This window comes from Chiloscyllium plagiosum, unplaced genomic scaffold (genome assembly GCF_037043375.1).
Source record: "Chiloscyllium plagiosum isolate Xiang-an unplaced genomic scaffold, Cpla_swu_hap1 HiC_scaffold_2, whole genome shotgun sequence".
Lineage (NCBI taxonomy): Eukaryota > Metazoa > Chordata > Chondrichthyes > Orectolobiformes > Hemiscylliidae > Chiloscyllium > Chiloscyllium plagiosum.
In genome coordinates, this window is record NW_028270140.1 from 63,612,336 (window position 1) to 63,630,080 (window position 17,745).

General features: G+C 40.9%; 1 protein-coding gene across 1 annotated transcript in view; it reads right to left on the reverse strand.

Annotated features, from left to right (window-relative positions):
- Nucleotides 1–17,745, reverse strand: part of LOC122561669 (spindle assembly abnormal protein 6 homolog) — a 93,582-nt gene that overhangs the window by 26,325 nt on the left and 49,512 nt on the right. The window contains exons 5-7 of the mRNA XM_043713652.2: nt 16,392–16,563; nt 15,235–15,312; nt 8,477–8,596 (exon numbers count right to left, since the gene is read on the reverse strand). Of these exons, the coding sequence (XP_043569587.2) occupies nt 8,477–8,596; nt 15,235–15,312; nt 16,392–16,563 (370 nt within the window). The remainder of the gene's footprint in view (nt 1–8,476; nt 8,597–15,234; nt 15,313–16,391; nt 16,564–17,745) is intronic.

Below are 17,745 nucleotides of genomic sequence, written 5' to 3' on the forward strand. Positions count from 1 at the left end.
CCAAAGCTGCTTACATTCACAGATAAAGACAGATTTGTTCTTAGAAAATCCAGTTGATTCTGTGCTCTGTGTGATACAGCTGGAAACATCTTTTGTTCTTTTAGGGAAAAAGGAACTAATAAATATATTGGCTATCTTGCATTTCTAAGCATATCCTACAGCATAATATTTGGTCAGACTGAAGATCAGATTAAATCTTGAGATAGGATCAATGTAAGTTATGCACTCTTCAGCAAAAACAATGTAAGGTCCAGCTTTTTGGTTGGAGTGCATGATGGCTACCAAGTAGTATATGAGTGCAGCTTGCCTTGGATGCTTTAAAAAAACACATTAAAAATCAAATGTGAGCAGTTTAGACAACATCAGCATTTACTTGTTATCATCATTTTCCCTTGAAAAGATGGTGATCGGTTGCCTTCTTGAATCACTGCAGGTTCTCCCAGAGGAAAAGCAATGAAGAAATTGTGATGTGTTTTCAAGTCAGAGTGGTGGGTGACTTGGAAGGAAAAACATTACTCACAGTGGGATGTCATAGTTTCATTTTTAAAAATAATTTTGTAGAACTCACAGTACAAATGTGACCACGTGATCCTGGCTTCAGGTGAAAGATATCCACACATTTAGAGTAACTTCTGCATTTAAGGCAAATTTGCAGCAAAACTATAAACGTCTTCAAGAGACAGTTGAGAGTATCTTTGCAGGTCAAAGTTAGGAAGGTTGCAATTTTTAATCATGACCACACAAGTGATGCTTAGAATAGACTGCAATAAAGGGTTACCAAAATTTGATCCAAATGCTACCCCTAAACTCAGAAGCCTGCTATCTGGACTGGCTGAGAAGAGGACACCATGCTGTGAGGAAGATCATGGACATGGTTGCAACATGCCTTCAACCCCTGAAGAAAGTTTGCAGAAAATACATCCTAAATGTCATTGCTTGAAATGTTTTACAATAGCATAGCTGCAACTTATTTCAAACTGCTGCGGCTGTACTTTGGTATGTATGATGATCTGTGTGCTTTAAAGGCTTAAAAGTAAGACGACGCATATTGATGCAATACAACCTTGTGATCAGATTAGAGTCATAGAGATGTACAGCATGGAAACAGACCCTTTGGTCCAACCCATCCATACCGACCAGATATCCCAGCCCAATCTAGTCCCACCTGCCAGCACCCGGCCCATATCCCTTCAAACCCTTCCTATTCATATACCCATTCAAATACCACTTAAATGTTGCAATTGTACCAGCCTCCACCACATCCTCTGGCAGCTCATTCCATACACTTACCACCCTCTGTGTGGAAAAAGTTGCCCGTTAGATAAAAGAGACCCCTTCCCCTCTCACCCTAAACCTATGTCCTCAAGTTCTGGACTTCCTCATCCCAGGGAAAAGACATTGTATATTTATCCTATCCATGCCCCTCATAATTTTGTAAACCTCTATAAGGTTACTCCTCAGCCTCCAACGTTCCAGGGAAAACAGCCCCAGCCTGTTCAGCCTCTCCCTGTAGCTCAGATCCTCCAACCCTGGCAACATCCTTGTAAATCTTTTCTGAACCCTTTCAAGTTTCACAACATCTTTCCGACAGGAAGGAGACCAGAATTGCACGCAATATTCCAACAATGGCCTAACCAATGTCCTGTACAGCCGCAACATGACCTCCCAACTCCTGTACTCAATACTCTGACCAATAAAGGAAAGCATACCAAATGCCTTCTTCACTATCCTATCTACCTGCGACTCCACTTTCAAGGAGCTATGAATCTGCACTTCAAGGTCTCTTTGTTCAGCAACACTCCCGAGGACCTTACCATTAAGTGTATAAGTCCTTCTAAGATTTGCTTTCCCAAAATGCAGCACCTCACATGTATCTGAATTAAACGCCATCTGCCACTTCTCAGCCCATTGGCCCATCTGATCAAGATCCTATTGTAATTTGAGGTAACCCTCTTCGCAGTCCACCTCACCTCCAATTTTGGTGTCATCTGCAAACTTACTAACTATACCTCTTATGCTCGCATCCAAATCATTTATGTAAATGACAAAACGTAGAGGGCCCAGCACCGATCCTTGTGGCACTCCACTGGTCACAGGCCTCCAGTCTGAAAAACAACCCCTCCACCACCACCCTCTGTCTTCTACCTTCTAGCCAGTTCTGTATCCAAATGGCTAGTTCTTCCTGTATTCCAAGAGATCTAACCTTGCTAATCAGTCTCCCATGGGGAACCTTGTCGAACGCCTTACTGAAGTCCATATAGATCACATCTACTGCACTGCCCTCATCAAGCCTCTTTGTTACTTCTTCAATAAACTCAATCAAGTTTGAGAGACATGATTTCCCATGCACAAAGCCATGTTGACTATCCCGAATCAGTCCTTGCCTTTCCAAATATATAGGTAAAAACAATGACAGCAGATGCTGGAAACCAGATTCTGGATTAGTGGTGCTGGAAGAGCACAGCAGTTCAGGCAGCATCTGAGAAGCAGTAAAATCGACGTTGCGAGCAAAAGCCCTTCATCAGGAATATATTTCTTTCCAAATATATGTACATCCTGTCCCTCAGGATTCCCTCCAACAACTTGCCCACCACCGAGGTCAGGCTCACCGGTCTATCGTTCCCTGGCTTGTCTTTACCACCCTTCTTAAACAGTGGCACCATGTCTGCCAACCTCTTAAACTGAGAACTCCAAAAAATGACATTGCAGAAGTCATGAAACTGCAGATGAAAGTAGAGGAGCAGGAAACTTTCTTGGACACCCGTAATCTATGACATACATATGAAAAAATGTGCTAAGTAAAAACAATTAACAGTCCTTGATCTAGCATTGTGCAAAAAACTTTGGTTAGAATGAATCAGACTGCTATCCATATGGTTAGCTCTGCTGCACGAGAGGAGGAATAAGTGTGAGATGGCTATAGTAGTAAGGGATTCAATTGTTTGGGGAACAGACAGACATTTCTGTGGCCGCTAATGAGACTTGAGGATGGAACTTTGCCTCCCAGGAGCTAAGGGTCAAGAACGTCTCAGACATTCTGGAGTGAGTGCATGTACAGCCAGAAATTGTGGCACACATTGGTACAATGAGACAAGTAAGAGAGAGGAGGTCCTGAAAGCAGAATAGACTGAGTTAGGAATTAAGTTAAAAAGTAGAACCTCTAAAGTGGTGATCTCAGGATTGCTGCCAGTGTCACATGCCAATCAAGAGTAGAAAGAACAGGATATTTCAGGTGCATATGTGGCTGGAGGGATACAACAAGGGAAAGGGCAAGGTTTCAGATTCCCGGGGCATTGAGACAGTTTTGTGGGGAGGTGCGACAAGTACACGGTGGCACAGTGGTTAGCACTGCTGCCTCACAGCACCAGAGACCCGGGTTCAGTTCCCGCCTCAGGCGACTGTGTGTGTGGAGTTTGCACATTCTCCCAGTGTCTGCGTGGGTTTCCTCCGGGTGCTCCGGTTTCCTCCCATAGTCCAAAAGATGTGCAGGTTAGGTGGTCACCTTCTCAAACAACTAAATAAGATTTGTGAGGTACGACCAACCCTTCACAAACTATGTTGACTATCCCTAATCAATTTATTCCCCTCAAGAGGATTATAAATCCTCTCTCTTAAAACCTTTCCAACACTTTTCCCACAACCAAAGTAAGGCTCACAAGGTCTATAATTTCCAGGGTTGTTTCTACTCCCCTTCTTGAACAAGAGAACAACATTTGCTATCCTCCAGTCTCCTGGCACTATTCCTGTAAAAGATGATGACATAAAGATCAAAGCCAAAGGCCCGGCAATCCCTAGCTTCCCAAAGAATCCTAGGATAAATCTCATCTGGCCCAGGGAACTTATCTATTTTTAGACTTTCCAGAATTGCTAACACCTCCTCGTGAACCTCAATCTCATTTAGTCTAGTAGCTTGTATCTCAGTATTCTCTTCGATCACACTGTCTTTTTCTAGTGTGAATACCGACAAAAAGTATTCACTTAGCCCTTCCCCTATCTCCTCTGACTCCATGCACAACTTCCCACTACTATCCTTGATTGACCCTAATCTTACTTTCATTGTTCTTTTATTCCTGATATACCTATAGAAAGCCTTAGGGTTTTCCTTGATCCTATACGCCAACCTTTTCTCATGTCGCCTCCTGGATCTTCTTAACTCTCTCTTTAGGTCTTTCCTGGCTAACTTGTAACTCTCAAGTGCCTGAACTGAACATCACATCTTACCCTAACATAAGCCTTCTTCATCCTCTTGACAAGAGGTCCAACTTCCTTAATAAACCATGGCTCCCGTGCTTAACAACTTCCTCTGCAGTAGTTGGTCCTTGAATAAGATGCACATTCCAATTGTGCCCATCCCCTGCAGTTTCGTTCCCTACCTTATGCATCCTAAATCATGCCTAATCGCATCATAATTGCCTAACCCCCCCCCCCACCCACCCCAGCTATAACTCTTGCCCTGTGGTATACAGCCATCCCTTTCCATCATTAAAGTAAACATAACTGAATTGTGGTCACTATCTCCAAAGTGCTCGCCTACTTCCAAATCTAACACCTGGCCCCTTGTTGGCCTGCCTACATACTGTGTCAGGAAACCCTCCTGTAAACACTGGACAAAAACTGACCCATCTAAAGTATTTGGACTATAGCATTCTCAGTCCATATTTGGAAAGTTAAAGTCCCTCATAACAACTCTCGCTCGTATCGAGGATGATCTTTGCTATCCTTTCCTCTACATCTCTGGAACGATTTGGAGGCCTATAGAAAACTCTCGCTCGTATCGAGGATGATCTTTGCTATCCTTTCCTCTACATCTCTGGAACGATTTGGAGGCCTATAGAAAACTCCCAATAGGGTAACCTTTCCTGTTTCTAATCTTAGTCCATATGACCTAAGTAGACGAGTCCTCAAACGTCCTTTCTGCAAAGAGTAGCAATAAAAAGATCATATTCTGAGTGACTAGTGACCAGTGGGCTATTGCAAGGATCAGTGCTTGGACCCCAACTTTTAGGATGTTTAGATAAGGAAATAAAATGTACTCTCTCCAAATTTGCAAATTACACAAAGCTGGGTAGGAGGGCGAACTGTAAGGAGGATGCACAGATGATACAACGTGATTCGGAGAAGTTGGGTGAATGGGCAAATCATAGCAGATGAAGTACAATGTCAATGAACGTGAGTCTATCAACTCTGGTAACAAAAACAAAAGCGGAGTATTATCTGAATGGCGATGGATTGGGAAAGAGGGAGATGCAACCAGACATGGGTGCTCTTAGTCCTCAAGTCATAGAGATGTACAGCACAGAACCTTCAGTCCAACTCGTCCACGCCGACCAGATATCCCAATCCAATCTAGTCCCACCTGCTAGCACCCAGCCCATATCCCTCCAACCCCTCCTATTCATATACCCATCCAGGTGCCTTTTAAATGTTGCAATTGTACTAGCCTCCCACACATCCTCTGGCAGCCCATTCCACACATGCACCACCCTCAGCGTGAAAAGGTTGCCCTTAGGTCTCTTTTATATCTTGCCCCTCTCACCCTAAACCTCTGCCTTCTAGTTCTGGACTCCACACCCCAGGGAAAGTACCTTGTCTATTTACTCTATCCATGCCCCTCATGATTTTATAAACCTCTATAAGGTTACCCCTCAGCCTCTGATGCTCCAGGTAAAACAGTCCTAGCCCATTCAACCTCTCCCTTTATGTCAAATCTTCTAACCCTGGCAACATCCTTGTGAATAGTTTCTGCTCTTGTACACCAGTAACTGAAAATAAGCATGCAGGCACAGCAGGTGGTCAAGATGACAAATAGCACTTCATAGGGGAGAGGATTTGAGTACAGGAGCAGGGATGCCTTGCTGCAATTGTACAGGGCCTTGGTGAGAACATGCCTGGAGTAGTGTGTGCAGTTTTGATCTCTTTATCTGAGAAATGATGTCCTGGCTCAGGAGGGAATGCAATGAAGGTTTACTACACCAGGTTTATCAGAAACTCAATTGGACTCACCACATAAAGACAGTGGCTACAAGAGTAGTTCATATGCTAGGAATACTGCACTGAGTAACTCACTCTGACTCTCCAAAACCTGTCCACCATCTACAAGGCACAAGTCAGGAATGTGATGGTATACTCCACACTTGCCTGGATGAGTGCAGCTCCAACAACACTCAAGCAGCCTGACACCGTCCTGGACAAAGTAGCCCCCCTTGATTAGCACAACATCTATAAGCATCCACTCCCTCCACTACCAATGTCATTGTGGGTCAACCCACAGCAGGTAGGCTTCAGGAAGGCAGCTCAGCACCACCTTCTTAAGGGCAATGAGAGACATACAATAATGCTGGCTAGCCAACGATGTCCATATATCTCAAATAAATATTTTTTATAAAAAAGATTAGCTCCTGGGATGGAAGGACTGACATATGAAGATAAATTGGATCAGTTAGGACTATATAGACTGGTATTTAGAAGAATAGCTTGGGTGTTTGGGGAACCTCATGGAAACCTATAAAATTTTAACAGGATTAGGCAGTTTAAATGCTGAAGGATGTTCCCAATGACCAGGGGTCACAGTCTAAGCTTACAAGGTAGATAAGAAGAAATTTATTCAGTGGATGGTGCTCCTGTTTCCACAGAGAGCAGTTGAGGCCAAAACACAATGATTTTCAAGAAGCAAACAGATATTGTTCTGAGAGCTAAAGGGATCAAAGGATATGGGACGAAAGCAAAAGCAGGGTATGGAGTAGGATGATCAGCCATGATCATACTGAATGATAGAGCAGGCTCAAATGGCCTACTCCTATTTTCTATCTTTCTTTCTATTTTCAAAGAACAAGCATTTACTCTGAAATGTGTGATATTCTAGAGTCAGCCTCAGGGTTGAACAGAGGTTTGTGGATTTATCATCACTTCAGGTGACTTGTGACCTATTCTGAATTGGAAAAGGTTTCCCTCTAACTGAGTGACAAAGGTCTGGCTCCAGGAAATTTCTTTATTTACACTATCGTACATTTCAAGATATGTGCAGACTACTCCTTTTCTCTTCTCACATTATAGCACATTGTTACTGATGTCACTGCTGCTTCAACACATATCTCACCATCTCATTACTCAGCACAATTTTAAGCTGTCAAAATGCATGAACAGAATCCCCAAAATTGGAATCTTTTGTTCCTAATTGACCACGTTGGAGACAGTTAGACATGACTCCAGCATCAAACATCCTGCAAAATGAGCCCAAGAAACCACAGGGCAAGGTGAGAGATGCCAAACAGCCGAGACATTGTAGCAGACACAGATGGAGATACTGCATCTCAAAATGACTGAAAATGTTGCTGTCCCAATTAAATGACCCATGCAAAGCTGTGAGTACGGCAGCCACCATACCATATATAAAAGAGGATCCGAAGCAGAAATTATCTTTATGTAATTTCTCAGAGGAATCATTTTTCCAGATTGCTGCTACATGTTCCTCATCACCATTCAGTCCTCAACCATGGAAAGAGAACTTAGAAGCAGCAACAAATTTGGCAGCAGAATATCCTACATCACAGGTGTAAAACATGAAGGAAGGGAACAAGAATTTTTAACAAATCAAATACTGTATAATAAGTGATAGAAATTTGATATTTGATTTCACACAGCTAATAATTTAGACTGTTTCTTTTCTGTAGCTTGACTGGGATAGGAATCCATATTCACTGAGATATTAACAAATATGAACTTTGCTGCACTACCTCATTGGGAACATATATTTAGTAACGCTGATTTTTTTTTAAACTGTGTTTACAAATTATCACTGAATTTGACTTCCTTCCTAAACTTTTAGCAACTCTTAACTTGAGGACCTTCAATGTTCAAATCTTCCACTTCTGTGTACCATGGTTACTCCAATTCTATGGATGTAACTGCCTAAAACAGGCAGCATGTTACTATAACCTTGAATATTTTTTCAGGATTATGTGATAGGGGATTCTTATGTAGCTCCATGCAAGCAACATACTTTAGCATTTCCACCATATTCTCTATATGGATTGAAATGCCAGCTTAGATCAGCTTTGGTATTTTTCAAAATTAGGTTTCGGTTTCCATCCTCACAAGAGGTTTCAGCACAATCTTAAACTGTACGCAAAGAATGCTGCGCAATTAACAGGAGCCACTCTTTAGGTGAGGCAAACAATTAAAACGAGCACAACAGATCTCCTGGCATTGTGTACGTATTCTGGCTGACATACCTTTCTTGACTAACACTAGCAAGAAGAAACTAACCACTTCTATTTAGTGCATGCACATTTACTGCTGTATTTGACTAACAGTGACTTTACCTCAAAAATTGACCAACCGACTGTAAATTATTCTAGAACATGCTTAGCATGTGAATAAGGCACTAAATTAAAACACTAAATAAATATTTCTTTACCTAAAAACTTTTAAATGTTGTTCATATTTTGATTTCCAACTTAACCATGCATTTTCTCACCTGAGAGGCCTTCTCCCGTTCTGTTAGAACTTCTTGGCTATGCTTGTTTGCTAGCATGTTTGTATGCGCAGTCCATTCATTACGTAATCTATCCAGTTCTTTACTTTTTTCAGCCAAGGTCTAAACATGAACATTTAGCAGTAAGTACAGATTCACTAAAATAAATGGAACCTAGTTTGGTGTATTAAGCTACTTTTACAGTTGCATTATTTTGTTGTTGTGAATAGAAGAGAAAACTGGAAATAAATTTACAGTGTGGACTGCAACTGGGTTATACAGTATACACATATTTAAATGGATCATTTTCATTCACAATGTATACTCTAACCATCTATTTAACTGTGCCAATTAAAAAAGTTGGATACATTTCCTTGAGACCAAGATTTCCTTATGACATTATATTAAACTAGAGGAGAGAGTTTTACCCATGTTGTTCCAGTACATGTAAAAATGCATATTGGGAAACTAGATGTTTCACTGCATGCACTGGATCTGTTAATCTTAGTGGATGACAAATCACGAATGGCGATACATACAATTTCAAAATATTCATTCCGAGTACTTATGCAGAAATAGTTTACATAATCTAAACAACGTTGGAAGTTTCTTTCTTTAAAGAAGAGACTCGAGACCAGTGGAGTGCCACAAGGATCGGTGCTGGGTCCACTACTTTTCATCATTTATATAAATGATTTGGATGTGAGCGTAAGAGGTATAGTTAGTAAGTTTATAGATGACACCAAAACTGGACACATAGTGGACAGCGAAGAGGTTACCTCAGATTACAATGGGATCTTGATCAGATGGGCCAATGGACTGAAGAGTGGCAAATGGATTTTAATTTAGATAAATGTGAGGTACTGCATTTTGGGAAAGCAAATCTTAATGGGACTTATACACTTAATGGCAAGGTCCTAGGGAGTGTTGCTGAACAAACAGACCTTCGAGTGCAGGTTCATAGTTCCTTGAAAGTGGAGTCGCAGATAAATAGGACACTGAAGAAGGAATTTCGTATGCTTGCCTTTTTATTGGTCAGAGTATTAAGTACAGGAGTTGGGAGGTCATGTTGCAGCTGTCAAGGACATTGATCAGGTCACTGTTGGAATATTGCGTGCAATTCTGGTCTCCTTCCTATCGTAAAGATGTTGTGAAACTTGAAAGGGTTCAGAAAAGATTTACAAGGATGTTGCCAGGGTTGGAGGACTCGAGCTATAGGGAGAGGTTGAATAGGTTGGGGCTGTTTTCCCTGGAGTGTCGGAGGTGACCTTGTAGAGGTTATAAAATCATGAGAGGCATGGTTAGGATAAATAGATAAAGTCTTTTCCCTGAGGTGGGGGAGTCCAGAACTAGAGGGCATAGGGTTAGGGTGAGAGGGGAAAGATATAAGAGACACCTAAGGGGCAACTTTTTCATGCAGAGGGTGGTACGTGTATAGAATGAACTGCCAGAGGAAGTGGTGGAGGCTAGTACAATTGCAACATTTAAAAGGCATCTGGATGGATATATGAATATGCAGGGATATGGGCCAGGTACTGGTAGGTGGGACAAGATTGGGTTGGGATATCTGGTCGGCATTAATGAATTGGACGAAAGGTCGGTTTCTGTGCTGTACATTTCTATGACTCTAAGACATTGGAAAACACGAGAAATCTCCCAGAAGACTTTACCAAACAGAATACAAATAGCATACAGGTTGTTCTGCTATAACGCACATTTCGTTAACACAAATTTGCTATAGCACGATTGACAAATTGGGGACACTGTTTCTAAAGCATGAAGTTTTAAAACATGTATTGATTATAACGCAATGCCAGCCCCATTAGTTTAAATGGTGCAGTTATTAAACGATTTTCTTAGAACACAGGATTGCACGAGAATGGAACTACCGCGTCATAGCAGAACTACTGTATGACAAATCAGCATGAACACAAGCTCAATTATGTTAACTCTGCACAAATAGCTGTGGATCAGCAAACTTATCACTGGGCAAGGAGAGATCCCATTCAGAGTGAGACACAGCCAGGGTGAGTTTGTAGTTTTGGGAAATTGGAAATTTGGAGGCAATGTGGATATTTAGTGCAGAGGGGAAGAGATGCTTTTTGCTTGCTTTTTTTTTGGTTTATAGTTTGTTAGGTCTTTTTACAGGACAACTGTGGAAGATCAGAGGCCCAGCACAAAGAAGTAACATCACAGATAAACAGTAAGCTTGTTGGTTGATGACAGCTACTAATTTGACCATTATCGGTTACTTTCAGGTTGAAGGTAAAAAGTTGAAATACTTAGATGCTACAAACTAAAAGACAAGTATGATATTTTTTAAAATCAAATTAAGAACTAAGTAATTAAAACAGAGATGTCAGGCCAGGCATTGCGTTGCAACTGCATGATGTGGGAGTTGGTGGACCTCATTATGGTTCATAATGACCATATCTGCAGCAAGCGTTGGTTACTTGAGGAACTCTAGCTCAGAGTTAATGAGCTGGAGTTTGAGTTTTGACACTGTAACACATCAGAGAGGGGAAAAGATTACTTGGACATGGTTTCAGAAGGCAGTCACACTCTTTAGATTAACGATCTTAAATTCGGTCAGTGGACAAGGACAGGAGGATATGACTGTGAGCGAGGCAGGTCATAGCGGGATCCAGGTGGTGATGATGAAAGAGCCTCAGTCCTTGAGCTTGTCTAACAGGCTTGACGTTCTTGTTCCCTATGTGGATGAAAGTGGGGGCCCTAGGAAAGATTATCAAACTGACCATTGCACCATGCCACAAAGAGCCATTCAAGAGTGGGAAGAAAAAAAGAGAATGTAGTTGTAATCGGGGATAACATAGTGAGAGAAACAGACACTGTTCTCCATGACCAGGATTGACAGTCCCAAGGGCTATGATTTCTGCCTGGTGTCTGGGCTCACAAAAACTCATCTGAAGAGAGGAATTGGGAGTGGGAGGGGAAAGATCCAATTGTCGTGGTCTATGTCGGTACCAATGATACAGTAGAAAGAGGAAAGAAGTATTTTCTGCATTTTCTGGAAATTCTTTTATTTGGTAACTAATCGATTCTGAAAATTCAAAATTAGCTCATGACAAAATAGATTCATAATGGGGTTTAATTCAGGAATTCCATCTAAGTGAGTCCATGGAGGTTGATGGAATCAGCACTTAAGAATTAAATCATAAAACTTTCACTTTGTCAATGTCGAATCACTGGAAGTTCTAACTCATTCAGAGCTTGACGTATGATATACAGATAATAGTTTCCAATTAATATCATTACAAAGGAAGTAGATTTAGGTGCTAAAGACATCCATGTGAAAGCCAGTTTATTTCTTGCAATTACTATTGTTAAGGGAAAACTAAGAGAAAACTAGTAATATAACCTTATGACAGAGCAGTGGTGACCACATGGCCTAAAGAAAAGCGAGAATATAGAATTGCAGAATACTATTGCGCAGAGAATGGCTATCAGCCCATTAAGGATGCACCAACACTCTGTATGGAATGCTCTGTCCCAGAAGGCTGTGGAGGCCAAGTCTCTGGATACTTTCAAGAAAGAGTTGGATAGAGCTCTTAAGGATAGTGGAATCAAGGGTTATGGGGATAAGGCAGGAACAGGATACTGATTGAGGATGATCAGCCATGATCATAATGAATGGTGGTGCTGGCTCGAAGGGCAGAATGATTTACTCCTGCACCTATTGTCTATTGAAGAGCCAGACCTAGCCCATATTCCATTTGCTCCATATTTATTATGGTTAATCCAAACACATAGGAAACCCTAAATGAGTTTTTTGCTTTGGTTTTCTCTAAGGAAAGGGACCTTGTGTGAATGAGAACTTTGAAGAGCTGGGAAATAGGCTTGAACAGATTAAGATTGATGAAGTTGATGCGCTGGAAATTTTGGTAAACATCTGGCCAGACCAGATTTTTCCTAGGTTGCACCGGGAAGTGAGAAAGGAGGTTGCTAAGCCACTGGTGCAGATCTTTACTTCCTCACTTGCCATGGGAGTCATACTGGAGGATTGGAGGGTGGTGAATGTTGTTCCTCTTTTCAAGAAGGGGATTAGGGAAATCCCTGGCAATTACAGACCATTCAGTCTGTTTTGGGAAGAATTCCGAGAGATAGAATTTATGACTATTTGGAAAAGCATAGCATGATTAAAGGCAGTCATCATGGCTTTGTGAGGGGCAGGTCATGCCTCACAAATCTTACTGCGTTCTTTGAGGAGGTGATGAGACAGGTCGATGAAGATCGAGCAGTGGATGTGGTGTACATGGACTTCAACAAGGCATTTGATAAGGTTCCCCATGGTAGGCTCATTCATAAAGTCAGGAGGTATGGGATACAGAGGAACCTGGCTGCCTGGATTCAGAATTGGTTGGTTAACAGGAGGCAGAGTGTGGTCGTAGATGGAAAGTATTCTGCCTGGAGGTCAGTGGTGAGTGGTGTCCTGCAGGGCTCTGTTCTTTGTAGTTTTTATAAATGACCTGGATGAGTAGGTTGAGGGGTGCGTTAGTACATACGCCGATGACACAAAAGTTGGAGATACCATTGATAGTATTGAGGGCTATTGCAGACTGCAACGCGACATAGACAGGATGCAAAGATGGGCTGACAAATGGCAGATGGCAATCAATCTGGATAAATAAGAAGTGATGCAGTTTGGAAGGTTGAACTTGAATGCTGAATATAGGATTAAAGACAGGATTCTTGGCAGTGTGCAGGAACAGTGGGATCTTGGTGTTCAAGTGCATAGATCCCTCAAAGTTGCCACCCAAGTGGACAACAGGGTTATTAAGCAAGCATATGGCATTTTGGCTTTCATTAAGAAGGGGATCGAGTTTAAGAGCTGCGAGGTTTTGCTACAGCTCTACAAAACCCTGATGAGATCACACTTGGAATATTGTATCCAGTTCTGATCGCCTTATTATAGGAAAGATATGAATGCTTTGGACAGGGTGCAAAGAAGGTTTACCAGGGTGCAAAGAAGGTTTACCAGGATGCTGCCTGGACTGGAAGGCTTGTCTTATGAAGAGAGGTTGACTGAACTTAGACTTTTCTCTCTGGAGAGAAGGAGGAAGAGAGGTGACCTGATCGAGGTATACAAGGTAATGAGAGGCATGGGTAGAGTTGATAGCCAGAGACTTTTCCCCAGGGCTGGACTGACTGGCACAAAGGGTCATAGTTTTAAAGTGTTAGGAGGAATGTGTAGAGGAGACGTCAGAGATAGGTTCTTTACATAGAGAGTTGTGAATGCATGGAATGCATTGCCAGCAGTGGTGGTGGAAGCAGAGTCATTAGGGACATTTAAATGATGGCTGGACATGTACATGGACAGCAGTGAATTGAGGGGTGCGTAAGTTAGGTTAGAATTAGATTACTTTTAGATTAGATTACTTAGAGTGTGGAAACAGGCCCTTCGGCCCAACAAGTCCACACCGATCCGCCGAAGCGCAACCGACCCAGACCCATTCCCCTACATTACCCCTTCAGCTAACACTACAGGCAATTTATCATGGCCAATTCACCTAACCTGCACATTTTTGGACTGTGGGAGGAAACTGGAGTACCCGGAGGAAATGTGCAAACTCCACACAGTCAGTCGCCTGAGACGGGAATTGAACCCAGATCTCTAGTACTGTGAGGCAGCAGTGCTAACCACTGTGCCACCGTGATGCCCACTATTTTATTTTAGATTAGGAATAATCCTCGGCACAACATCATGGGCTGAAGGGCCTGTTCTGTGCTGTACTTTTCTATGTTCTACCTTTGGATATATATTGACAAATATGAAGGAACCAATAAGTGTGCTGACACGGAGATGGATCTTGAGAAGAAAGAATGGCGAGAATGGGATGGTCAGCAGTTTGAAAGTCAACGCACATGTGAAGTTTCAGCCATGGAGGAGTTGTTTGCTTACTCCATATTTTTATTGTCACCTCACTGTGCATTTATATACCCTTTAGTCCAATTTCCTTTCGTTCATCAACATAAGGATCAGAAACACTGCATTGCTAAAGACATCAAAAGAAATTTCCCAAAAAAAATCAGAATCCTGATAGTGGCCAAAAATGCAACACACCCAGCAAGCAGCATTCCCTCCCTTTGATTTCACAGCTGAAGAACAAGGTGTCAGTTGGGTTTCTTTCCTGTTCGGTTTGGCTGTTCCCCAATACGAGGACTGGCAGTATCAGCAACAGCGGCCAGTGCTGAGCAAAGCTTGAACCCTTCAACCTACACTAGATAGGCTGAAGAAATTCTTATATTAACATTAAAATTATATAAATGGAGACGTTCCAGTATAATTGGTAGGGCCATTCCCCGTGCCTGGCCTCCATGTTTGAAAAAAAGAAACCTCCCCCTCTGGGACATCACCAAGAAGTTGTCCGCATTCAGCTGGAGGCTCATTCATTGTCAGAAAATGTTTATAGCTAGAAAAAGTGGGGCTTCATAGAGCTGCTGGATTTTTACTTTGCTCCCCATATTATTGTGGTGGCAGGAGGATAGTTTAAAGTTGGCCTCATTGTTGGTACAGCTCTTCTCAATTTTAGCATTTCTATCCAACCCTTCTTGCTATGTTCATGCCTTGTAGAGGCCAGCAAATTCTCATCGTCTTGTCGGACATTTTAAAAAAAAACTTACAACAGCTTAGGTCAAGATTAAGTCAACAAATCTTCATACTTGATATATAGCAATGCGCACTAGTACTTCAGTTCATACTACTATTATACTGCTGAAAATCAAGGCTTTAATCTACAAACCTGTTGAGTGATACTTAATCTTTTTGTTAGATCTTCTTCTGTTCTGTGCAACCTTTCTTGCAGAGAACTATTTTCTATCTGAAAAAGAAAATAACAAATTTCAAAGTTATAGTTAGCCTATTCAAAGGTTTCTTAAATCCATCAACTTAGTAGTTAGCATTATACATAACATAGTACAAAGTAAAACTGAAATATACTTTTAAGTGGTACATTATTTTTTTGTGTTAAGCAATATATCATAAAAGTGAAATTGACACTTGAATTAAGCAACATTGTACTCACATCTTTTTCTCCCCGGATGGATTCTTTTCATTCCTGTTATATAGTTTTATTATTTTAGTCAGAGATCATTCACAATTGCTGAATTTGATCAGAAATAGTATGGTTCTAGAAATAATTCAATTTGATATCTGCAATAATATTTTAGTGGATCAATGAACAGTTATCAACAAATGGAGGACTAATTGAACATGTTTCTCTGCAATAACCTCATTGCAAATTCAGTAAATGAGATAACTCAGGTATACATATATAGATGGGGGGGAGACAAAGAGGCCACAATGATGCCAATCAAAATCATGAACATAAACGGCAGAAAAACAGGTTAGAAATGTTGAAATTTTACAGCATTTTTTTATTCAGCAGTCATCCCTTACCCAAAGTACAATCTTCCAAGAAAAAAAAGACTAGACATGGAGCACACTGAAAGTGTCCAAAACCTAATGTGCCTACCATCACCAGGTGATCTCTCATCCAAGAAGCAACTAAATTCTGTTTTGCTTTGCTTCCAGTATCATACAAAAGTGTTACTGAGGTTGGCCTAACATACTTTATTACTCTCTGCTTTGGCCTCGGTTAGTAATTTAATGATACTGAGCTGTCAGTATTTATCTAGTTTTTCATAAATTAGACTATATTGATATAGAATTTTTCAACAAGATGACTAAAAGGAGAATTAAAGTTTTGCCTATAAGGAAAGAAAGCATTTGCAGCTTTTGTCCAAAATCATACCTTGAGAAAAGATTATATAAATTAATGGATTAGTATCAGATTATTATAAGACAACTTTTTAAAGAATGTTTCATTATTGGAATAATCAATCAGAATAAACTTAAGAACATGCTTAATATACACTGGAAATAGGATTAGAAACAAACCTTCACATTTTGCAAGCAGATAGCCAAATATTTCTTAATATCATTGTCATTTCCTGGAAGCAGCTTTAAGGAGAGGTGGGTGAGGTGCTTGAATGGATTGGTTTCTACTATATCTAAACTTGCAGGCATGCAGTCCAATGGATGATGCTGGGTTGCCAACTGAAGCATAAATCTACAGAAAATTAATAATGTAAAGCATTTTAAAATCAGAAATTGTTTAAATACAATTGGACAAAAATAACCTTTCAGCTACAAACTATCTTTTACAATCTCAAGCTACCCCTCAACACTTCAGACAATTAAGTACTTTAGATGTCTACTCATTGTTTGCTACACTGTTTTGCATTTCATTATTTTGCACACAATAGGTTCCACTAGCAATATTAGAATAAATGACCAGATAATCCATATTGGCTGAGTGATAATTATTGGCTAGGATAACAGGAAAATTTGCCTGGTCTTTTGCCAAGGAATTTTTTACAACTACCTGAGAGGCAGATGGGACTTTGGTTTACTGTACTATTTACAAATTAGCAATCTGCTTTATAGCATATTTCACATATGCAACGTGCTGGAAAGGTGACGCATATAATGTTGTCTCTCATTTCTGCTCATGTGGACTTCTAGCATTAAAAACCACCAACTACACAGTTTAACACTTTACTAAAGTAGAGTTATTTCAATGTCTTCAATATCAAGCAGTGCCAATGGATTCCTTAAGGCTACCTTTTCGGTCATTCTCAGTCAAGAATCATTTGAATTATGGATAATGCAACTCTCAAATGTCCCTGGATATTCTAGTTACAGATGTTCTAATTGTAACTGAGGACAGGACAAGATGAAAGCAAGCTTGAACCACTTATGCTAGGAGCCAAATATAAACTCCAGTAACCTCTTGGTCAATGGTTGGAAAATGACTGGCACAGAGCTTGATATTTCTCCCGCTATCCCCTCAACCCAATGGGTCAGGTACCAAAAAGTTTGATGAAAGATGCAGATCTCAAGGAGTCTCTCAAAGGAGAAAAGTGACGTAGAAAGGTTGGGAGAATTCCTAAGTTTCCAGGCTTAGGCGAGTGAAAGCACCACTACCAACTGTAGAGAAACTTAAACAGCAGCTGCTTCAGATAATAGAATAGAGAAGCACAGATATCTCAGAGAGTTGTGGGGCTGCAGAAGATGATAGAGATATAGGGTTTTGAACACAAGCTTGTGACTTTTAAAAGCAAAGTACTGATTACATAAAAATTGAATAAATGAGCAACAATCTGATCATAAATTGAAACTGAAATTAAAGCGTCTCAGCTAGAAACAACAGGATGAATCTGTAGATCCTGCTCATGATTATGGGTCACAG